Here is a 24718-nt window from a genome sequence, read left to right as displayed (position 1 = left end):
GCCCTCCAGCTGTGGTGAAACTACAAATCCCATGATGCATCTCTCTTCGGGAGTCATGCCTGTGGCTGTGAGAATCTTGCAATGCCTCATGGGATTTGTAGTTCCACCACAGCTGGAGGGCCGGAGGTTTGAGACCCCTGCTCTAGAGAAATCCTGGAGGTGAGCATGGGGGGAGTTGACTATGGAGCTGGAAAGCAGGAGGTCTTTGGAAGAGCGGAGGGGATGGTTAGAATGATACTTTGAGACAAGGTTTGAGATATAGTCGGGGCCAGAGTTGTGGACGGCTTTGTAAGTCATTGTTAATATTTTGAATTTTATGCTTTGGGCTATTGGAAGCCAGTGCAGGGATCAGCAGAGGGGGGTTGCAGACACTGAGCGGTTGGTTAGGTGGATGAGTCTAGCAGCAGCATTCATGATAGACTAAATGGGGGATAGCCTGTGTAGTAGTAGGCCAATGAGGAGGGAGTTGCAATAGTCAAGATGGGAGATAACAAGTGAGTGGATGAGTAATTTAACGGTTTCATTGGTTTCAAGGGGCGTATTTTGGAGATGTTACGAAGGTGAAGGCGGCAAGATTTGGATAGGGATTGGATGTGGGGAAGAAAGGTGAGGTCCAAGTCAAGGATGACACCTAGCACCTTGGCATGGGGGGAGGGTTGGATAGTTGTGTTATCAATCTCAAGGGAAAAGTTGGGGGAAGGTGCACAGGCAGGAGGAAATATCATGAGCTCAGTTTTAGAAAGGTTGAGTTTGAAGAAGTGTTGTGACATCCAGACTGTCAGGATTTAAAGCAGATTGCAACTACCCCACTCAAGGGATCTTGTCTTGGGCAGTAAAATATTGTGTAGTTGCTTGGTAATGCTGCTTCTAAGATGGGTCCTGCATTTTCATCTAGTCATGTTTCTGTGATGCATGTCAGGTCACAGGAGTCTATGAGATCAGCTGTGACCACTGTCTTATTTAGGGTTGCCACCCGTCCGGTTTTCACATTGACAGTATAGTTTTGGAGTCTTGTGTCCGGCTGTCAGAGGACACCCAGACACAAGACACTCAGTCACTTTACATTTTCTCACAGATGCGGCTGCTAAGGCCCCCGGCAAGTGCAATCTCGGGCAGCCGCATCTGCCTGAAACCAGATCTTTCTCTGAGCTGTGGCCAGCCTTTGCCTGTTTACAGGCGCCCGCAGGTCAGAGGAAGATCCAGTTTTAGGCAGATGCGGCTGCCCGAGATCGCTCTTGCTGGGGACTCGGCACCCATATTTGTCATTGCCTCCTCCTCTTCCTCATCCTCCAGCTCCCTGACACCGTTCTGCCCACCTGTGGACCCCTGGTGAAACACTATAGCCCAGACAGCCCACCTGAGAGGCTCACAGCCCACCTAAGAGGCTCACAGCCCACCTGAGAGTCGCACAGCCCACTTGAGCGGTGCCCAGCCCACCATAGAGCCACATAGCCAACCTGAGAGTGTGCACAGCCCACCTTAGAGCCATATAGCTAACTTGAGAGTGCGCACAGCCCATCTTAGAGCCATATAGCTAACTTGAGAGTGCGCACAGCCCATCTGAGAGCTGCACATCCCACCTAAGAGCCACACATCCATCTTAGAGCCCGCACAGCCCATTTGAGAGCCCGCACAGGCCACTAGGCCACCTGGAGACATCAGAGTGCCAACCCAGAACAACACAGAGTATGTATCTTCATATTATTTTGTATTGCTGTAGAATGTATTGTCCTCTATTAAACACATTTATATAGATATATATATGCCATTTTTTAACTATTCTTTTTCTTATTTATTTTAGATGTTATTCTTATGTTGGAAACCAGCAGATTGGAAAACAAATGCTGTCTATTGGAACTGGTTGTGATAATGTGGAAATAGTTCAGCACAAACTTCTCCATGCACTGGGTTTTTTGCATGAACAGTCGCGTTCTGATCGTGATGACTATGTGACCATTGTCTGGGAAAATATCCAGTCTAGTAAGCTTTAACACATGTAAATTTAGGATCAAATATAAACATGTTCATCTATTGAACCCGACATTTCTTTAGGGCAGTGGTTCTCAACCTGTGTAACCTCGGGACCCACATTTTTCCTTTGTCGGGAGCCGCGGCTCCTGATATTAATGCGCCGGCCGAAAGTGAGAAAATAGTCCCTTCTCTCCCTGGGCCATACCACTTTATCGGAGAGCCCGGGGGAGGCCGGGAGAGAGGGGACAGTTTTACATTATGGAGTTCTCACAAGCTGTACTACAAATTCCCCTCTCTATTTTGCTCTACTGCAGATGGGCCGCTCCATGAAGAAATGACACCGCGACCCACTGCAGAAGGTGTCGCGACCCACTTTTGGGTCGCGACCCACGAGTTGAGAACCACTGCTTTAGGGTATAAACTCCTAAAACTGTAAGAAGCAATTTACAGACCTGACGTAAAATGCTACATTTGTCCCAAGGATACTACACAACTAAATACACATTTTATTTAAATATATGGGACCTGTTTACCTGTAGTTTAACTCCAGACTTGTGCATGGTGCGAAATTTAGTTTCGTTTTTGTTTAGATTTTATTTATCAAAATCTATTCGGATTTTCTTATTTTTTCTGAAATTCGGATCTGTTCGATATTTGGAATTCGGGACGCAACGGAAGTTTTAATTTTCGGGATTCAAATCTATTCGAATCTATTTGGTTGGAGTTAAGTTGTTTTTAAATGTGAAAATTAAAAAAACAAAACACCGTGGGGTCCCCCTCCCCAATTCATACCAGATCCTTTAGGTCTGGTAGTAATTTTAGGAGGGGACCTCATGCTAAAAAAAAGTGTGTGGGGTACCCCCTAAAATTCCTTACCAGACCCTTGATCTGATCCTGGCGAAGCACCCTCGCCATGTTGAGGGCATATGGCTTGGTATGGTGCAGGAGGGGCAGCTCTGCCAGGCTGCTGCTCCAATCAATGATCTGGAAAGGAATTTTAGGGGGGTCTGGTATAAATTGGAGGGGGTCCCCACACTGTTTTTCTTTTTAAATTTCAACAACATTATTAGTTACATTCAGACAAAATTCAGACGCATCCAAATTTTTGTTATCAAAAATTTGTGTATGTCCGAATTCGTTATTTGTTTCATTTGGACATTCAGATGCATCCAAAAGTCCGGAAATTACGATTTTCGTCCGAATGTAAATTCAGACGAGTATGAATGCACATGTGTATTTCTTTCTGTGCATTCTGTCTAGGGAATCAGGCTCTCCTGCTTAAATAGAACAGCCAGGTCCTCTGCCTCCACTGCAGTAGCCCAGCTGGGTCAATGGTACACCCCCAACTCGTTTGGGCAATGAAGGAACAGGACCTCAATAATGAGTCATTGCTCTGTGCACTCTGTTCTATCCTGCTGTCTCTGTGTTTTCTGTTAGTGTATGTGTGCTACAGCAGAGTCCTGTTAGCTTCTAGTACTTGCCCTCTCACCTCTAATCTGAGTGTGGCTATATAAGACTTTCTAGAAAGCTGATATCAAGGCGCATTGTAGTATTTTACACTAGTTTCAGTTTGAAAAAAATGATTTGGATAACTTGAATGTGCACGGAATTAGCAACACTTGACTGATTATTTCCTGAAATTATTGTTCTCTCTGGGCAATTAAACAATGGCTCATTGGCTGCACAGATTTTTATTCCCTTTAAACAATGAAACTAAATACTTGTAAAATACCTCTAAAGTAATATGTTTAGTCAAACAAAAGTAAAATATATCCTGCTGTGCATAGATATGTGTAGATAATAGATATGCCACTTTTTGTTTTTCTATTATTATAATTTGTGTTTCTAACATCCTAACACATTAGTACCAGCTTTCCCATGCATTGGTAACACATTTATAGCATTCATAGCTTCTAATGGCCTTCCTGAATCACTTTAAAGTGGATTTCCTCTTTTGCAGTCAAATTTAAATAACCCCCATTATATGTTTGTTATGTGTTCCCATGCACACATCATGCACCTCAACTGGACTTGCTGTATTTTTCTTGAAGATGTTTCACTGGACATCCAGCCAGCTTTCTCAATTCAGAATGACTTGTACAAAAAATTCTATGGGAATAAATATGGTGAATTTCGCTCCAATCCACATAATCTGTTAGTCACAACCAGCTGTTGGAGCTAAATTCACCATATTTATTCCCATAGAATTTTTTGTACAAGTCATTCTGAATTGAGAAAGCTGGCTGGATGTCCAGTGAAACATCTTCACGAAAAATAGAGCAAGTCCAGTTGCCTTGACTTATTTTTTTACAGATAATCCCAATCTGGCTTCACAAATAGAAATACACTTTACATGCCCTCCTACTCCAGTCTGGGAGTGTTGAATGGTTTACAGATGTTTACTAATGCTCTTCATGTTAGTACAGTTTTACAAGCTAAGATTAAAGTATCTAAAGTCAAAGTGGCGAGAGGTTAGAACCTTTGTCAGGATTTTATTGCGGTCTATATGGAGCATGGAAAGAATTCCTCTTAATTGCTATAGTGTGTACAGGACAGGAAGTGAAAAAAAACACTTAATCCAAAATGGCCTTATTTAAAACGGTATGTGTTGAAATAAAGAAATGTGTTCTGAAAATGCATGTATTGTAAGCCAGGATATTTCCTTATAGCTTTTCCTTTTATTTTCTAATGAATTTGTATTTCTTTAATGTTTTTATTTCTTTAGGCCAAGTGTCAAACTTTCAATTGTATGATGAGTCAATAGCAACATTTCTGGATGTCCCTTACGATTACACATCTGTCATGCACTACAGCAACAAAGCTTTCTCCACTGGAAAGGCAACAATTATTACAAAGAATGCTCAGTTCAACAATGTCATTGGGCAGCAGACTGACCTCAGCCCAGACGATGTTCTAAAACTGAACCGGCTCTACAATTGTAGTAAGTTTAACCCCTACATGCAGTGGTGTATTGGTGTTTACAGAATGTAAACATATCACGTATCATTACATGCGGTGTGCAGGCGTTTACATGCAACTGTTGTCACCTGATCATTAACTCAGGTGACAGCTGCCACTTGTAAATGCCAATTTAGGGATTTCTGCTGCAGGAAAACGCAAGTTCCTGACGCAGAAATCCCTTAATTGCACCTAAAATAAAGGTGTGAATGTATGCTAATACACTTCTACTCCCATCCACCCCCCCACCACCACACCACCACCACACGTAAAAACAATACAACCCCTGTACATATCAAATAATACCACCCCCCCCTGTCAATTTATATCAAGCAGTCAATATGACTGCTTGATAAATTAACTTTTTTTAATTTATCGTTATTATTATAAGACAAATATTAGGATCAGCCCTAAACAGAGACACCAACCCCTGAATACAATCATAAATACCATCCAAAAAATGGGGCTTTCAAGGTGACTTATGAATAATGCAAGAAGATACAGCTAGACATAATACCCCGTAACTCATTTTTATATAGTAAAATTCATGTTTAATAAGGTAATTTCATGATTAGAAAAAATTGTATATAAAACCATATCGCACTCATCTAAAAACAAGACCATAATACATACATGCCATTTATATGTATTATGGTCCTGTTTTTAGATGAGTGCGATATGGTTTTATATCTGGCCAGAGATGTAGTTTTGTGGCGAGTTTTCATCGGGTTCGGAATGGGTTGTCGTACGGTGGGACTTTTTATTTTGGCGAGTTGGTGAGCGTCGTTCATCGTTAAAGACGCTGGATTACATAGATGGAGCCATTTTTTTAAAATAAAGAAATTGTCAAAAATGTACTTTTTTTTTCAATAAAAGAATTTTTTCTAAAAGTGTGGTATGTTTTGTTTTACATTTGGGTGCCCCTAATTAAAGGGGTGGCCCAATGCAAATAAGCTCCTCTGCCCACAGACCCCCACAACCAACAAGTCAGGGTTGTGGGGGAGGGGACCTTGTCCTCATTGGCATGAGGACACCCTCATTCCTAGGGCATGTGGTCTGGTAAGGCGCAGGAGGGAGGGTGGGCGCTCGATCGCCACACCCTTTCCTGCCCTGCTGGGCCTGTGTCCGAATAACGAATCTTTACAAAACGAATCGCACGTGTCTAATGGAGAGATAATTACATGCTCCGCATACCAGGAAGTACCAAATGTGTCCCATTCAGCTGCTGCCAATTACAAATAAAGTCCCAAAGGAGGTCTTTTTATCAAATCATATAAAGATCCATTTTGTTATAGTGTCTTTTGACTCCAATCAAATCCTTATCCCATTCTAAGCCCTGATGAAGGGGGAATGTTGTTGCCCACCAAACACATTGGCTGTTTGTTTTTTTTAAATCAAACTGTGAGCAAATAAAGCACTTTTGGATTCTAACCCTTTGGTTTGGTGCCTTTTATTTTGGAACATTGAGTCACTTCTGGTTATCCCAACAAGGGAGGCCTGCTTTGTTTCCTGGGTCTGGATTTAAGTGAGCACGAAACCCCACCACCTCTTAAATGTTTTACTTTAAAAATCCTGAATAGAGGGGCAGGGGAGAGTAAGGAGGGTGAGTATAAGCAGCTACAGAGACCAGCATGGGGTGTCCTGCATAGTACAGACATGAAACTATTGTTATTAGTTGTATAGTTGTGTTTTGTTTATTAGTTACAAAGTTTATATTTTTATCATTGCACTAATTAGCAGGGACACTGGCATCATGACAAAAATCTCAGCTGGTGTTAGCCCATATATCATCAATATTGCTTGTTTCTTGTCCATGTATTGTCCCGACTGTCAGTGTCTTACCCAAATGCTGCCACAATTGCTTGTTTCTTGCCCATTTAAAGTCAGTTTGTTACCCACATTTGTTGCCCTCCAAGTGTCATAATTGCTGTATTTTTGCTCACATTTGTTGGCCAAGTATTGTCACAATTGCCAGTGTGTTAGCCACATATTACCATGATTGCCAGTGTGCCATGATTGCCTGTTTGTTGATCCCTATTATCACAATTGCCATTGTGTTACCCTCTTGCTGCTCATCTACACACACATGTACCAGCTTTTGCCCATGTATTGTTACAAATGCCATTGTATTGCCACAAATCTCAGGCTTGTGAGGTTACAAAATTTCCAAGATATATATAACAATATGATAGTGAGCAAGAATCAATGCCTAGATGGCCAATTTCTGCGCTTTATAATAAAATATAAAGTTTTTGTTCTGTGTCATGTGATGTTATGCGCCCCGCCTCCAGGATGTGTTTTTTTAATTTGTAATAATTTTTTATTTTATTTCTTTTTTTCTGTTGAGGGGGCTTAGGGGAAATATTAGGGGTCCCTTTTAAAATAGAAAAAGAAATAGAGGACACAAAGTCCTCAATCTCTTTTTCTGCAGCCTCTGTTCTAAATGAATGGAAAGCACAGAGGCTTTTCATTCACTATCAAGCTGTTTCTGAATTGGTAGAAGCCTCTGCAATGAGTGCTACTCCCCATTGAGAATGAACAGGAAGTGATGTAAAGCACTTCCAGTTCATTTATAACCGGGGACACAAAGGACTGGGCGGAGGAGGGAGCCGCTGTCACAGCAGCATGGCCGAGCGGTGAGGAGAGAGTGAGCCGCCGGCTGTCAGATCCAGGCCGAGCTGCTCTCGCTCTCTCTGCACTGCTCGGCCATGCTGCTGTGACAGTGGCTCTCTGCTCCGCCGGCTGCACTGCTTCACTTCTCCTCAGATCCCCACTGCATACAGATGGGGAGAACAGCGGGGATCCAGAGGAGAAGCCCCACTTCTCCCTGCTGGCTGAGCTCTGGCTGCGACACCCCACGCACCTGCGCCCGAGGCGAGAGCACTGCACATTAGCACAAACTATGAAAATGTGCATAATAAATAATGCACGTATGTATGTAAAGTAAGCAGCCATTTATTGCAAGATTTATCTCAATCTAAGACAAATAAATAGCACTAGTCATACAATGTCTGGGGCACTGTGCAGCAGAGGGAGGGAAAAGCAGTGTTGCTTCTCTCTTTAGTTTGTTCAGTTAAACTTTGAAAACTAAAGCTAGAAGCTGATTGGTTGTCACGTGCAGCTGCTCCAGAATCTGCTTTCTCCAAGCTTAGTAAATTTATGTACCTTAGACTTTTAAGTGATTTTTTAATCTTTTTTTTTCTGTTTATAAAAAAACCCCATAATTAATACAAATAAATATTTAATACAGGGCATACCCACAGCACAGTATATGTATTTTATATTTTACATTTCAAGGGTATTATGCTTTCTGGAATTTGCTTAATATATGTATTCTACATCTGTTTCTTAGCTTCCTCGCTTACTTTTCTGGATTCATGTGATTTTGAGTCTGATGAAATGTGTGCCATGCTGCAGAGCTCGGTTGACAGCGGCGATTGGCAGCGTGTTACCTCAGCACCAGGAGGACCAGATTCAGACCACACCTATATGCAAAATGGTAAAGGTAAGGGACATTCATTACATATATTACACGCGTTTCCTTACTTTATCTGCTGGATACATCCATAACAAACTATTGCATAGCTTACGTTGATTTAAACCTTGGATAATGTTTATTTAAGCTGGACATATTTTCTATTTGTTCTAATTTTCAGCCTTGTGGACCGAATGAGAAAAATCACTTGATTCGCCCATCCACACTAAACACTAAAGTGTGGATGAAGGAATCTCCACTGATGGCTAGTGTCAGAATATTATTATTGGGTGCAGTCACCTGACAATTTTCCACATGGCTCATATGCACTGGCGTAACCAGAGTTATTAATATTTAATTTTTTAAATTTTTTATGAACTTTTAAATTTTTTGAAATTAATTTTTTATTAAATATTTTACTTTTTTACTTTACTTTTAGGTGCTTTGGGGAAATATTTGGGGGTCTAAACAGACCCCTGGTATTTCCCTTTTAAAATAGAAAAAGAGATTGAGAACAGAGTCCTCAATCTCTTTTTCTGTATCCCCTGTTATCAATTACAGGAATCCACTATGAGTTCCTGTTCCTTGATAACATGAGGACAGAGTATGTTTACTATAACTACAACTATGAATGAACAGGAGGAGATGTAGATCACTTCCCATTCATTCATAATTGAGGATATAGTAAACATACTATGCCCTCAGTTATCTACAAACACTCAGCGATCATTCATTGTTTGCTCTCGATCTCCTCTCTGACATGCTGTCACAGGAGGCTGAGCGAGCAGAGCAGGGAGGAGAGCCCAGCCTCCTGTGACATCGCTGTTCCCGTCCCCACACCGCTCTTCTGGACTGTGATAGGCGGCTGAGCGGTGTGGGAGAAGAGACACCGTCCACTCACAGCGCTCTCTTCCCGCAGCGCTCGGCCGGCTGTCACTTTCTCTCCTCTCCTTTCCTCCCCGCTGGGCACACAGAGCAGCGCCCAGCAGGGAGGAAAGAAATCACGGCTGCGCTGACAAAACGGCAGTTTATGCGATTTCATTTTCTAACCTGCACTAGAACATTTATAGTTGGTATCTGAAATGCTGGATGTATTACTTGTATTGTTACATGATTATTGCTATAGTTTATTAATTTTATATTTATAACTTTTTTAGGCTATTTTATGCACTTCAGCACTAGCACTGGTAGCACTGGGGATACAAGTGTACTTGAAAGCAGATTATTCTATCCAGTCAGAGGATATCAGTGTCTGGAATTCTTCTACTATAACAGTGGTAGCAAAACTGACCAGCTCAACATCTGGATCAAGCAGTATACAACAGACTCTCCCAATGGCACCCTTATATTTGTAGACTCTGTATCCGGTAAGAACTAACAATAAACAACAATAAAAGAGACTACACCAAGAACTGCCTTCTGCAGAAATGGTGCACAGCCTGTGAATACATAATATAACAAAACCATAATGAAGTTTGGTGTAAAGATATGTATTTATGGGCGTCCATCCTAAGCAGAAATTATTTAACAAAATACAAAAATCAATTGTGCTATCATAGGAAAACACATTTCACATAGGTTTCTTAGCTCAATCACAGAACAGAACATACAAGTTTTGGCATGCACTTCTAATTGCACAAAACATAAGCAGGATGATCAGACAGCATGACCATTGTATCACAATTGTAAGTCTGACTGGCTACTTGTGTCTCTTGGCACAGCTTCAGCTATAAACATGGATGCTCATGTTCATGTTTATGCCATGGAGCAGATAGCACATAGAAAAATAACAGACATTAGCACGCTTTTCCAATGAGTTGGATAGTTATGTCCTCAAGACCCTGGAGTCCACAGGTGCTTGGAGCGGTGACTACTTTACAACACACACAGGGAACATGGGGAACAAAAGTAGCCACCCTCCAGAAGGAAGGACAGTGTCAGCACCAATTCAGAGATGATTTGAGGATCTACAGCCGAGTGATACACAAATAAGGTAACTCCTGAGTTTAGTGTCAATCTAAGTATTATTAAACATGTTTGGTCCTTACCCTGTTTTCTGCCATACTAGCATTATACATTTCCACAATTTGTTTCCAAAGAGTGATAAAGCCATTAGGGGTTTGTCATTTCTGTACACATCCAAAAGCCCTGAGAGTGCTGCTGGGACCTGCCACCTTGGATGTCATGTTAGCATATTTGGTTTCTATTTACTTAACACAACATATTTTTGTATGTTACCAATACTGTGTCTGCATGCACTAAAATTAATTTGAGCAGTGTTGGACCTAAGGTCACCTGACCACGCTGACCAATGAGTGCTTACCATTTTCGATCAAAATTCAGAGTGCAGGGCTGTGCTACTTGGCAGTACGGGGTACAGATAGCACACATGTACCATCTAAGGGGAAGAAGCGTTTGCCCAAAAGGTAAGTATAGCAAAGGGGGAAAGGGTGCCAGATTGGAGAGGGTAATTCAATTTTCCCAAATTCACGTGGGAAAGAGGAATTACCCTTTAAGAAATTAGGTTTACAACTTCATGGCATAATAAGTTATTGTACCTCAAGTCAGAAGGTGAGAAGGCCTGTGGACTATGCTACAGGAGTGCTGAGTTTACTTCCTGCAGGAAGTAAACTCAGCACTCACCAATCAAATAAAAATATAGGTTAAAAAACCGCCAGCAAGTATACCAACTAATTTATCATTAGGGAAAAGCTGTTTTGGGTGCTGGATACATCCATCTGGCATTGTGTCTTTGGTAGCTAACCTATGAATGGCTAATTCATGAATTACATTTTTGTGTTGACTTGGTTGTTATATCGTATAACACTTCAGACAGTGCTTGTGCGATAATGTCAATAATGACCACTGTTTTTTGCAATTTGCAGGTAATCCTGCTGATTTCTGGCAGCTCCACCATTCTTCATTGAATGCAACATATAAGTTCAGATATGTATTTCAAGTAGTCAAAGGAAATGGAAATTCCACTGGTGGTTTCTCGATTGATGACATCAACTTATCTGAAACAAAATGTCCACAACATTTTTGGCATATCAGAAACTTCACACAAAATGTGACTAACACATTCATTTACAGTCCTCCCTTCTACTCTAAAGATGGCTATGCCTTTCAGATTGGATTATATGACTTCCTTTCTGAAGTCTCACCTTTGAACATTGCAACATATCTGTTCCTGATATCAGGGGCCAATGATAAAACTCTTCAGTGGCCCTGTCTTTGGAGACAAGTGACAATAGAGTTCCTGGACCAGAATGCAGATGCTCAACAGCGAGTAACAAACATGAAGAGTATTACAACGGATCAAACCATGAGTAAGTTTTTGATACAGAAAGAAGTGGAGGAAAACAAAATAGAATGCGCACCATGGAGTGTTTTCAGACAGGAAAATGTTTGTGTTTGATTTTTTTCATATCTTGCTTGGATCGCCTGGATACAGCTACAGCTGCCCTAACTTAAAGCAGATATAAACTCAAAAACAAGGATTTAATATATTGCAGCTTAACACTTCTTACATGTGGTGACTGTATTTGTTTTCTTTTTTCAGGCTGTTTTTTTTATTATTTTCACCTGGTAATCATGAGGGTAGCTATGATCACTCCTCTCCACTGTATATATGTAGGGAGCCATGGTTGCCACCCAACCAAAACAAACATATCTATCTTCTTTCATTCCATTCACATGGGGGTGGGGATGTTAGTAGTTTACATAAGGCAGAGATAACATTTCTTTTGCTTTTAGTTCAACTCATATGACGTGACAAGGACACTGTATTTCTGGCAAGATGAACAGTTATTTTCTGTCCTTGCTGAAACTGTACTTAGCCTGAAAAATGAAAAGGAATGCAAACACCACATCTGAAGAGTAGTATGCTGTCATATATTACATTTTTGTTCTTGGGTTTAATTATTCAACCCTCCCAGCTGCTTATGCTTACTTCTCCTTCACTTTGCTCACCCATAGAAGCAAGGAGAAGAAGCCCTATGTAAGCTCCAAGCCACTCTACTCAGAGCATACATTCGAGTAAGGACTTTTTCCCTATCCCCACATGAGGACACAAGAGTCTGGCAGTTGGTCACTTAGGCACCCAGCACTCTATTGTGAGATGAAGGACATAGGGTCACATGTTTCCTATACATACAAGTAACAAGTATTTCTATTCACTTGGGGTGGATGAAAACAGTGGTGGGAGTATAGGAAAGGTCATTATATGCAGGGTACACAACAAGTGTATTTGTTGCTTTTGCCTACATGGCCAAAGCACAGGTTTGCTTTAATGGCATATTATTTTTATTATTTTTATTATTATTATCATCATTATTTCTTAACATTTCATTTTTTCAACCAGACATGGACATGTACAGGATATGTATGTCAGATAAACTCTTCAGTAAGATTTATACATGGTGCTAGCTTATCTGCTTAAAGGAGAATTATGGAATGATTGAAATACAGTCATCCTAATAATTAGAGCAGACATGTGACACTGCAGCTGTCATCTGTCGGCTCTATAGATCAAGAACTGAGCGATCACATACCTCTGATTGCTAAGTTCACAATCTTATCCCTGCACAGAGCGGTGACTGTTAGCCATTGCTCCCCACAGGGATTCCCCTCTCTCCAGTCCTCCAGCGCTGACTGGAGGGACAGATGGGGGAGGGGACGGACACAGCTCTAGAGAGTCATAGCCAGCTCTCAATCAGGTAGCAGGGTGGATCTGGCTGCTGAGCTGGTTGCGTTGCAGCATATAGGGGGCAGTATCCCCCTAGATGTTGAATTTTGGGTCACAGGAGGACATAAGTAAATGTCCTCCTGTGACCCTAAAGAGAAATACAGGCAAAAAGGTTTTCCCATAGTTCTCTTTTAATTAGTATAGCTCAATAAGAATTGCCTGTCAGGTTTCCCAACCACTATTCTTGGGAATTCTTGGGAATTGCACTGATATGTCGCAATCATTTTGCTTTTATGGATAGTCAGATTGTTGCACAAGAAAGAACATTTTAAAATTATATGCAATTTGCACCTGACACGGAAATCAGATCATGGTCCTTCTTTTTAGGAAATGTAATACTCTGGGATTTGTAAATATTGGAGCAAAGAAAATATAGCGTTGGTGGTCATAGTAAATTAGATAGTATAGTATAGTTTATAATTGGCTATCGGCAATTAAAATTAAACTTAAAATCAGAATGGTTGTTTTAGGTAAGCACATACTGTATATTGCCTTTGTTTTGGTTATAAATTGGACTTTCTTTTCATAAATTGTGTTTAGTAAACTTTCTTTCATTTGACCAAAGACTATCCCAGAAAGGAAATGAATGGATAACTATGCTTTAGTGTTTTTTTTTAGTGTATATTCAGTTTATACTTCATAGCAAATAACTGGTATATGTTAAGGTGACGCAAAGAGATCACATGAGGATGTCTTTCCCTATGGCAGAATGGAACTTAACTCAGGAGTTAAACCTTAAAAATGCATTCAAATATCTTAACTATTAACAAAAATGTATGTATCACTCGGCTGTAGATCCTCAAATCAACTCTGAATTGGTGCAGACACTGTGCTTCCTTCTGGAGGGTGACTACTTTTGTTCCCCATGTGTGTGTTGTAAAGTAATCACCGCTCCAAGCTCACTCTCACAATGGACTACAATCTTTCAGTTTAGTTTACTAATTTGTTTTGAGATTGTAGTCCTTTACAGGAGTGAGCTTGCAGCGATGGCTTCTTTACAACACACAGGTAGCATGGGGAACTGAAAATGCCAGGGAGCCGCTATCTAATAGAGGGAGACTCCCTGAACATCAGGGAGACTTGAGATCCCTGCAAAAGTAGTCACCCTCCAGAAGGAAGGACAGTGTCAGCATGAGATAATTTGAGGATCTACAGAGAGATACACATGTGAGATACATTTTTTAATAGTTAAGGTACTTGAATGCATTTTAAGGGTTAACTCTGAGTTTAGTGTCACTTTAAGTGATATCTTAGCCTGCATGTTGAAGCTGTCTAATGACCCTAAGGGCCCAAACAAATTACCTCATGATCACCTCCCTCAATGTGGGGTGGTTTATGAATGTTGTAGCCTAGGTTCCCCAAGCCACATCTAATCCTGGTGATCCAGAAGCAGCTGTAACCTCTTGGGGCCCGTTCGCACCAGATGCAGTGCGTTCCGACCCGATTCTGGCCAGAACGCTCTGCCTCACATTGCGGCCGGCTCACTTTTTTGGGGGGCAGGAGGGGAATGACGGGCCATTGAAGTATATGGCACCATAGCCACGCCCTCTAGCCGCAATGCGATCGGCCGCACAAGATCGCAAGACACATTATGTCTGCGGTCCGGTGCGATCAAAATGCTGCAAGCACTATTTTGATCTGGTGTGAATAGGCCCTAAAGTTTCCATACTAAACACCATATTTCGTTTGCTGCAAGATTATGGAAAATAGTGTAAAGGCCAACATTGTTGCCACAACTGTGAACGTATCCAATAATTTATGTGAGGAGTAAATTATTAAATATCTGCAATGTTCTATAAGCAATTACAAATATTTATGAATTCTCACAGGTTCTATACATCTAAATTTGTATTTCAATCTTTAGATGGTTACAGACAATATTTGTGGGATAACCCTGCATTGGTTGGGTGGAATAAGACATTCTCTAATGGAACCTATTACAACATAACCGGTGGCTTTGGAGATATTCTTTTCACATCTAAGGATTGGCTGAACAGAAATAACTTCCTGAAAGGCGGAGATGCTTTTATTCTTCTTTCCACAGAAGGTATATGCTGCTTTAACATCAATATACTATGCGTGTTCTGTGAAGTGGCTACAGTACTTCTGCAAATGTTATCTGTAAAAACAACACGTTTTAATGACAATACTTGTCCTTGGCATTCATTAACACCAAAATGCAGGTTCCCAGGTTACGTTAAAGTGTATGTAAACCCTAACAATGCATTTCTTTTATTTTCTCCCTTTTAGTCTGTTAAATATACATTTGAAAGCATTTTGTTATATCTGTTTGATAGGTGCAAAACAATCTGTTGATCCTGGCAAAAATCCAATTAGCTTTCAACTTCTGTGAACTGAACATTTGAACAGTGTAATCCATCATGGCCTGTTCACCTCTGTAAATTACAGAACACATTCCTCAATGTTGGGGAAATAAGTGGAGGGGGAGATGCTCTGTAGTCCAAATCAGAAACAAGCAGCTTAGGGTGACAACACCGCTTCACCATAAAAACAATACAGTAAGTGAGGGTTGTCACCCTAGGACAATAAGTACATTACTGACAGGATCATAACATGAAAAAAAAGGAAATAAATGCAGCCACCACACCTAAGGACTTGTTAGCTCAAATACATTTTTCTCCTTGGGTTTAGATACACTTTAAGCCTCCATATACACCATCGTGTTCTGTGAACGTACAGCTAGGGGCTGATATTGCCTTATCAGTAACTTTAAAACCACATTCACGGGAACCTGCACAGTCATACAGCATGCATGTCCCTGCAGAAACCTGCGTTCGCAAGTGACAGCTGGTGTGTGCACGCGCCTGTACAACTCAATGACAGGACGCAGCTGCATGCTGGTACAGGCCAACCCAAACTTGCATATCCGAACAGGTACAGATGCATGTTCCTGGATGCAAATAGTCTGCGTCAAGGGGCGTGCTTCCATACCAGTATGGAAAAGCAGTCCTTGAGCTCTAGGCAAGCAACTGTGCCTAAGCATGCAGGAGTCTATTACTCACTAAGAGCTCTTTTGATCAGCTTCTATTTGGTGAGTACCCACCCGAGAGGGGCAGTTCGGACCACCTTAAATACACTGCTACTTTTGTTTGTACACGGGGTTCACCGTTCACCGAATCTTTTTCCATAAGGAACACTTTTTGATGTTTCACAGGATTTTTATATGACTTTATTGGACAATTTGATTGGTTTTTATGTTTTATCTTTATCACAGCAATTTTGTATTGGTTTATTAATCACATTTCATATACATTACTAGGCTCCAGGCCGACCCGCCTGAAAACCTATCTTCCACTTTTTATACACAATATTTAATACCTTTAGCGCTTTTTATTTTGATTGATTACCGTAGGGAGTTCTTCAGTCCCCTTTTTAGAGCTGCTCTGGGTTTATTAGATTTGTTCACTATTTTTAATTATTTAATTATTCACGTATTTATTCCTTCTGTACTACCATTTTTAATTATTTAAGTATTCACTTAATTTTCCTTCTTTACTACCTCTCTCCAGAAGCGCAGATTATCTATTTACATGCAGGAGAAAGTGTCTCCCCTTCCCTAGGCATCGCTCAGACTCTCATATTGAAGTTTTATAGAAAGCTTATCTTCACCTGTCCCAATACCTATTCCTCTTTCTTTATAGTCTTTTCTATTTTTGCTCTTTGCATCTAACACACTTCCATGTGTGTGGGATTTCTGGTTCTCCGCCACTTTCCCTCGTTACTTCCATATTACAGTAGTGATGTAGAGGTCAGCTGAAGGAACCAACAACGTTGGTGACACAGGTATCCAACATTCTTAAGAGTGAGAAATTGAGGAACAGGCGAGGGGGCAGGTGGGTATTAGGCCTCTTCATTTACAGGTATTTTTTCAATACACACAAAGTGTTACTGTATCTCACAAATATAATATATATTATGTTACCCTCCTCTACAAAGAAATATCACTATATATTAAGAGAAGTCCACTGGCAGCCTGTAAGTGGAGAGAAAGGTGGTCTATGGGCTAAAAATTGGATCAGCATGGTGTAACGATTCTGCCAATCTGCTGGCTGTGCAATTTACAATCTCATCATCTGCCAGTTCCCTCAGCCTGTACTAAGCTTCAAAACCATATAGTATGGTATGAGAAATCTCCAGCTTTCACACAAATGAAGTAGCAGGATAGTGGTGCATGAATGGGCATAGAACAGGATAAATTGATCACTCTTGCCCTTTAATAAACTGCCCACATGCCCTTTGACTGGTTCCAAACTTAGATGTAATCTTGCACCATTAGAAAGATTACCATGTATGAACTATACTGTAGATCAGGGGTGCCCATTAGGTAGATCGTGATCTACCAGTAGCTCTCAAAGCTGATGCTGGTAGATCACAAAGGGTGTGAATGGCGGCCCCTTGATTCCATTTTGGTATATTTATTTAGCTGTACACACATGATTACCTATTAGTCTGCTGAGCCAAGCTCCCTGACACCTTTCTGGTGGTTGAAGTGCTATGTATTACATCAAAGAATATTAGTTCACACAGCCTGTTGCACTACACTGTTTGCAAAATACAGCAAGGTGAGCCAGGAGAGAGAGCGGGGGGAGACAGCCAGGAGAGAGAGCAAGGAGAGACAGCCAGGAGAGAGAGCAAGGAGAGAGAGCAAGGAGAGACAGTCAGGAGAGAGAGCCAGGAGAGACAGTCAGGAGAGAGAGCCAGGAGAGACAGTCAGGAGAGACAGCAAAGAGAGACAGTCAGGAGAGTGAGGAGAGACAGCCAGGAGAGAGAGAGCGAGGGAGGTTTTTTTTTTCGTTGGTAGATCTCACGTAGCTCGTCATTTGAAAAGTAGATCTCAACACAAAAAATTGTGGGCACCCCTGCTGAAGATTCTAAACTATTGTTCATTTGTAAGGGGCAAAAACAATACAAAATACAAACAATAAAAAACATAAAAAAAGTATTTTAAAATTTTTGCTGCTTTTCATTTTCCGCAGACATCTCCAGTCTCACAGCCTCACAGCCATTGCCTTCATCCACAACCATTTCTTCACAGCCATTGCCTTCATTCCCAACCAATTCATCGCAGCCAGTCTACTCTACGTCTAACCCAAACAATTCTTCATCATCTGAAGCTCTACGTCTCTGCAGCCAAAACATTTGCTATAATGATGGCATCTGCATTATAGAAAATCAGATTGAAACGTGCAGGTATGATATTTAAAAACTGAAATCATATTAAATGATTTACAAAGATGATGCTTCTGACAAGATATTGCATACCTAATAGTAAATGTTATAATAATAAGAAATTATGTGTTCAGCTGCTGAATAATTTAAAGTGACACTAAATTCAAGAGTTAAATCTTAAAAATGCATTCAAGTACCTTAACTATTAACAATGTATCTTATTTGTGTATCACTCAACTGTAGATCCTCAAATCATCTCTGAATTGGTGCTGACATTGTCCTTCCTCCTGCAGGGTGGCTACTTTAGTTCCCCATGGTCCCTGTATGTGTTGTAAAGTAGCCACCGCTCCAAGCTCACTCCCGTGGTAGTCTATAATACAAATTAGTAGACTAAACATGTGATTGTAGTACATAACGGGAGCAAGCTTGCCTTCAGCCTTCAAATGATCTCAGACTCCCGGCGGCAAAAGTCGCCGGGAGTCTGTTTAAACAGCCCCGATGCTGTACGTCGTCAGTCATGAAGGGGTTAAATGTGTAACCGTCGAATACTGTTGCATTATTAAAACTAGCAGGGTTATTCACAAAATAGCTGATTTGGAAAAATTCTCCAATTTAGCTCACTTTCCGGTTCAGCTATGTTGTCCTAGCTTGTTCACTTCTCCTGCCTTCTCCAAACCCTTCACCCTTTTGTGAATAACCCTGTAGGTAGTTAATAATGTAGCGATAACTCCCTGCAAGGAACCGCTGTTGTGCCCACAAATTGATTTCCATTTCAGTAGTATGATGCTAATTGAACACTTTATTGAACATCTTCTTATGGAGCGAGGGTATAGGGGTTCTAGGTGTCTAGGGGGAACCATCAGAAGCTCCAGACTCACCAGAACTTGCAAGAGTAGCAATGCAGATCCACAATCCAGGAAATAAACACTGACCATGCTCTGAAGTCCACATAGATCCAGGGCACTTCAAGAGCCTGTACTGGTTCTGGTTCTATTCTTTCTCTCATCTCTCAGGCCTCCTCCCTATTGGAAGTCTCAGGGAAACCTCTTCCCTCACTTCAGCCTATGCCGACCCCCAGGCCTCGGTGTAGCCTGGGGGGCAGGCTGAATAGGACCCAGCCCTAATCCATGGCTGGTCAAGGCGAGAGAGAGAGCACATGGCAGCTCCCACTAATATATGTAGTCTGCCCCAGCATGCACCACTGGCTGAAAGAAGCCCAGTGATTGGCTGCTGTACAGCACATACATTACAGTATCCACCATTGGCTGTCCCTCAATATGACAATAAGTCACACTCCGCCCAGGGGGTACAGGCAAGGCTAGACACCTGGGATTAACCATGTAATCGCCACTACAATTCCAGCCAGGCTGTCTACAGCCCTGGCTATCACTAAATGCATAGTAGTCACATCACAAAAGGTGATGGGCACTACACTAACAAATAGTAAAACATTTGATCTGCTATTAATGAAGTCATTACAATGTAGCAACAATAATGAAATTCTTATTGACACTGCAAACACTGTTGTGCAAGTGTCAATTAACACATGATCAGCTAGAGCCACTACCATAAAATATACAGCCCAGTCCCAGCTTTCAAAATGACAACTAGTATTTGCCTGGTATTGTTGCCAGGGAGGAGGAAGATGGATAGATGTTTTTAGTGCTAAAAATTGTTGAATGGTCTAAATTCGCAAATGCTTAACATACATTTTCTATATATGTATTCCAAGGGAAGGCTCTTCCTGCATTATGAGTGCAGCTGCAGGTATTAATGCATGTCAAGTACACATATGGTATATTTACATGTTTGATTGTGGTACCATTTGCCCTGCTTTTGGAAATATAGTGGAGGTTGCAAAGTCTCCTAATTTGGAGGAACTCTCCCTCTTTTGGAACCAAATCCCTTTGTCCCTTTTTCTCCTCAGTTGTCCTTTTGATCTGTATATACCTCTATAAAGTATACTATTTAACTTTAAAAAAGTGTTAGAAACCTTTTATCATCCTCAAAATTGCCCCATTTGTTATTTTTTTTAAATAGAGGTGGTAACAAAAACACTTGTGGGTTTAACTAATCTTTCTTTGAGTTTTAATTCTTTGTGGGGTCATGCTAGGGATGTGTCCTCAGGCTTTATGCTTGTGCTATAAGGTGTTAATCTTTCTGCTGTTTAGGAAGTAGGATTTATAAATGCACAGCAATAATAATATATATAGGTGGGATAGGTGTGGATTATGAATTTAAAACTGATGGTGCAGAACTCTCCATGTGGGGCTTGCAATTTGAAGATGGAAAAATTAAAGTTGCCTCATATCAGGCGCAACATGCATGTGTTTAAAGGGCCCACACATGCTATAATTTGATTTAAAATTTGCCCACTTTAGACTTGCCTATAAGATTTATATTTATCGTTGCCAGTAATGTATACATGATCAGATAATAAATTACTTTGTTAGCCAGAGTTGCAGAATGCAGGCATTAATTGATTGATTGCTTCTCTTGAGGTTTCTTGTGATAGGAGAATGGTTGGAGGTGCAGGTATGATATGACCTTCCCAAGCTAGGAATTCTAAAGAGCTCTGCAAGCCCTCCATAAATATGCATGGTGAGCTTCTCTTGTCACATCTGTTATCCTGTTGCTGGCAACGTCTCACCAGCAAGTGGCATAGAAATAGGTCAGTATTTCTCTGCTTCTGTCTAGAGACCTTGTTTCAGCAGTAGCAGAAACATCTTTGTGACATGGGCCTTACAGTTCCCCCAGTCACCAACCAGCATGTGGAAGGACAGGTAGACTGTCCTGAGATTGTTACCTGATTTTCCATTTGCAGTAAGGGTCAGTTTTCTGTCATCTCATATCTTTGATTAGCTTTTGTCTAACATTTTTGCAAAGATGATTTTCTTTCTAAGCAGAATGTCTGGATTAACCTTAGTATGGGCGGAATAAAGAGACTTTACACAGCAGCTGTCATTGTTAAACAGCATATTCATCTGTTCTTTCTTTATAGATTTATGTTTATGTATCAACAGTTTCCACTGTTTTCTTATACAGGTGCAAAAACCTTGGTAACCTGTGGTTTGGGGGTGAAAGATGTGAGCAACGTCTCTTCAACAAAGCCTACACATGGACAAAACCAATTTATATACCGCTTTGTACTGTTTTTGTTGTTTTTGTTGCTACCCTGTGATTTATACAGTATGTGGATTCAGCATTTCCAAAAAAAATAACTTACGTGGATTCACTAAAAACACCCAAAACATTTAAGAGACCGACCTCTACAGTTCTGCAAGAATTGTAACAGCAAATGGAATTGATCTCAACAGAAAATGAATGGAGGAGAGCACTTTAGCAGCAACATGATTTAAACCGGCATTAAACTGTCACTCTAATAAAATGGGAGAAATTAGTATATCCTCTAACAGTCTACAAAACTCCCTTTCATGACCTGCTATCTAAAAGCACAGAGGTGCTAGGAAGGATCAATGGAACAAAACACAGTGTTACTAGTTTTACTTCACAATGGTTGACATATTCACTCTAAAATTGTCCCCAACCCAATCTTCCCTGACAACTTTCCACACATGGTACAGGAAGCTCCCCTCATATATTGGTTTTGGACAAGTTATGCATTTGCTATCTTCATTCACTATCATTCTAATTACTTATGCAGCTTGTATCTGCCTACTTAAATAAATAAAACATTGCAGGGAGGTAAGGATTTTTGGCAGAAGAGACAATCTCTTCTGCCAAAAGATTCTTCCTCTCTCCCCCAGCAATCTTTTATTTGCTATGTACATTGTATGGCACATGCACCCTGCAGTGTGAACACTCAGCCCATTCAAGACATCTCTAGGATGCCATCATCCTGATGCCAGGGAGGATGCTGCTCCTGTGTGCATACGCAGGAGGTACATCATGAGTGGTGACCCAATGGCCAAAGATGATGCCTGGGAACCCAGTAGGCATCTTTTTGGCTAAAAAAAAAGCTTTTGGGTTGCCATACACTTTATCTTCTTTGTTTCAGCTCCCCCTTCTTGTTTTACCAGTTGGAATGCCATAACCATATTGCTTTTTCTACGTTCATAATGAGATTGCTGTACTGTGTACCTGATCCATTTTGCACACTGATGCATGGTTACAAACATTATTTACCAAGTTAAGGGAAACACCCCCTGCAAAGTGTAAATTCCCTTGCAAAGTGAAAAGCCTATTTGCCTTTAGTAAATCAACTCCACTGTATCAATTTAGTGTGCAGGAAGTTACAAGAATACAAATCCTGGCAAGATAAAGAGACATGATATCCTGCTTGCAGAAAATGGACTTGGCCTGGAAAAAAGAAAACTAATGCAGCATCATATTTAGGGAATTCAATTTTTGTTCTTCAGTTTAGATATCCTTTTAATATGTATGGCATTCACAAAATATAACAAATTATTTCCAAGTAACTTGTGATTTTTTTTCTAGTATCATTTTAAAGCAGATACCAACCAAAGACAACATTTCTATGTTGTTTGTACACTGGCATTTTGTATTTTCAAAATAGCAACTCACTTACCAAAAATACCAGCTACCAGCTGATGTCTATAATACTAGACACAATTGTGATCAGTCTGGTGGAGTTATTCCACAATGACACTTGAGCTATTGTTCACTCCCCCACCCCACTGCAATCCCTTCCCTTTAATTGTGAGTCCGTGCTGCCTCCAGCAGTTCTATGGTTAATGCAATACATTGGTATTGTTGTGTATAGCCATAGTTAATATTTGTTATGCTGCCATCTTGTGGGTATTGTGTGTATTACACCTTTTTCCGGTGTTCCTCCCTTGTTTGATGCAATTCCCTCATTTCCTCAGTGTTCGATTTATCCCTTTTCCGGCCACATGTGCATGTGAGAAAAGGAAGACTATTCTGACTCCGATTGTTTTTATTAGCGATTTATCCCTTGCTGAGACCTCTATGCCTGGCCTGTATAAGCAGATATAATCACTGCAGACAATCCTTATCAGATAGCTGAACTCACCAAATACATTTTCATCTACAAAGTGCTTTATTGTTTGCCGCAGGGTTACAGCAGACAATAGGATACAGCAGATGAATGAACAGATGGTATTTGAAGGTCAGAGATGGTAATATTTCCAAGCATACAATGCAGATTAACATGTGGTCATGTTACTGTCAGACATTTTGATGCCATTAAAAGGACTTCCCAAGAAGAAAGGGGAAATACATCATAGATGGGAGATAGGAACACAGGAAAACATGGTGCAATAACCGAAAACGACCACAAGATGTCAGTATAATAATTAGGTATACTATACCAATGAGCAAATGGCTTAAGGAAAATAAACTATACAAATTCTCATTTAACATTAATATGCATTTTAACCATGACTAGGAATGTGTCATATTTATATAACTATTGTGATAGCACAAAGGCATTTTCATTTTTTGATCGCCCTAAATACTCTAATTTAGCATCTACCACATCGTATATGCTGCCAGTAACCTGGTGCATTCAATAAAGATCTAAGTGGTGAATTCAGCTATCTGATGAGGATTGTCCGTGGTGATTGTGTCCGTTACATACAGGCCAGGCATAGAGGTATCAGGAAGGGATACATTAATATTTAAACACTTAGGGGTCTATTCACAAAAGGGTGAAGAGTTTGGAGAAGGCAGGAGAAGTGAACAATCTAGGACAAAATAGCTGAACTGGAAAGTGAGCTGAATTGGAGAATTTTTCCAAATCAGCTATTTTGGCCTAGATTGTTGCCTTCTCCAAACTCTTCACCCTTTTGTGAATAGACCCCTTAGGGTCAGAATAGAACAATTTGTCACATTTAACAATGAAGCAGGAAGTACACATACCACATATGTTATCCATTTACAAATATTGTTATCTTTTAATCTAAAATTTTAAAAAATAGTACACTAGAAGAGGTATTTAACAACAAATATTTGTAGTTAGTTGCACTTACCAATGAAGCAGGAAGTAAACCTACCATATATGTTATGCATTTACAAATATTGTTATGTTTAACCAGGGCGGGTGCTAGGATTCTTGCCTACACAGGCAAGGTGCATTGTTGCTCCCCCCCGACCCCCTGTAAAAACAGGGCATTTTGACAAGTACATGTACTTGTCAAAATGCCCCGATGTTTGCGCTATGGTTTTTTTTTTTCACTTACCATCGGCGCGGGAGAGCAGCGGAGGAGCTCCAGGTGGGCGTCCTAATTTAGCTGGCCGGCGACTGCCTGAGGTGCCGCGCGTTTCGGGATCCTCTGGCAGTCGCCGGCCAGCTAAATTAGGACCCCACCTGGAGCTCCTCCCACTGGACCAGCGCAGACTCACCGCTGCTCTCCCGCACCGAAGGTAAGTGACAA

General features: G+C 40.8%; 1 protein-coding gene across 1 annotated transcript in view; it reads left to right on the top strand.

The window, feature by feature from the left end:
- LOC108786083 (meprin A subunit beta-like) overlaps positions 1-24718 on the top strand; it is a 46699-nt gene that overhangs the window by 13005 nt on the left and 8976 nt on the right. The window contains exons 6-12 of the mRNA XM_018555302.1: positions 1802-1980; positions 4697-4912; positions 8282-8434; positions 9562-9771; positions 11290-11733; positions 15016-15198; positions 18149-18362. Of these exons, the coding sequence (XP_018410804.1) occupies positions 1802-1980; positions 4697-4912; positions 8282-8434; positions 9562-9771; positions 11290-11733; positions 15016-15198; positions 18149-18362 (1599 nt within the window). The remainder of the gene's footprint in view (positions 1-1801; positions 1981-4696; positions 4913-8281; positions 8435-9561; positions 9772-11289; positions 11734-15015; positions 15199-18148; positions 18363-24718) is intronic.

The sequence above is a fragment of the Nanorana parkeri genome, unplaced genomic scaffold (genome assembly GCF_000935625.1).
Source record: "Nanorana parkeri isolate BGI_ZX_2015 unplaced genomic scaffold, ASM93562v1 scaffold191, whole genome shotgun sequence".
In the NCBI taxonomy this organism is placed as follows: Eukaryota; Metazoa; Chordata; class Amphibia; order Anura; family Dicroglossidae; genus Nanorana; species Nanorana parkeri.
Note: the sequence above shows the minus strand (reverse complement) of the source record. Positions and strands in the feature narration are given on the sequence as shown.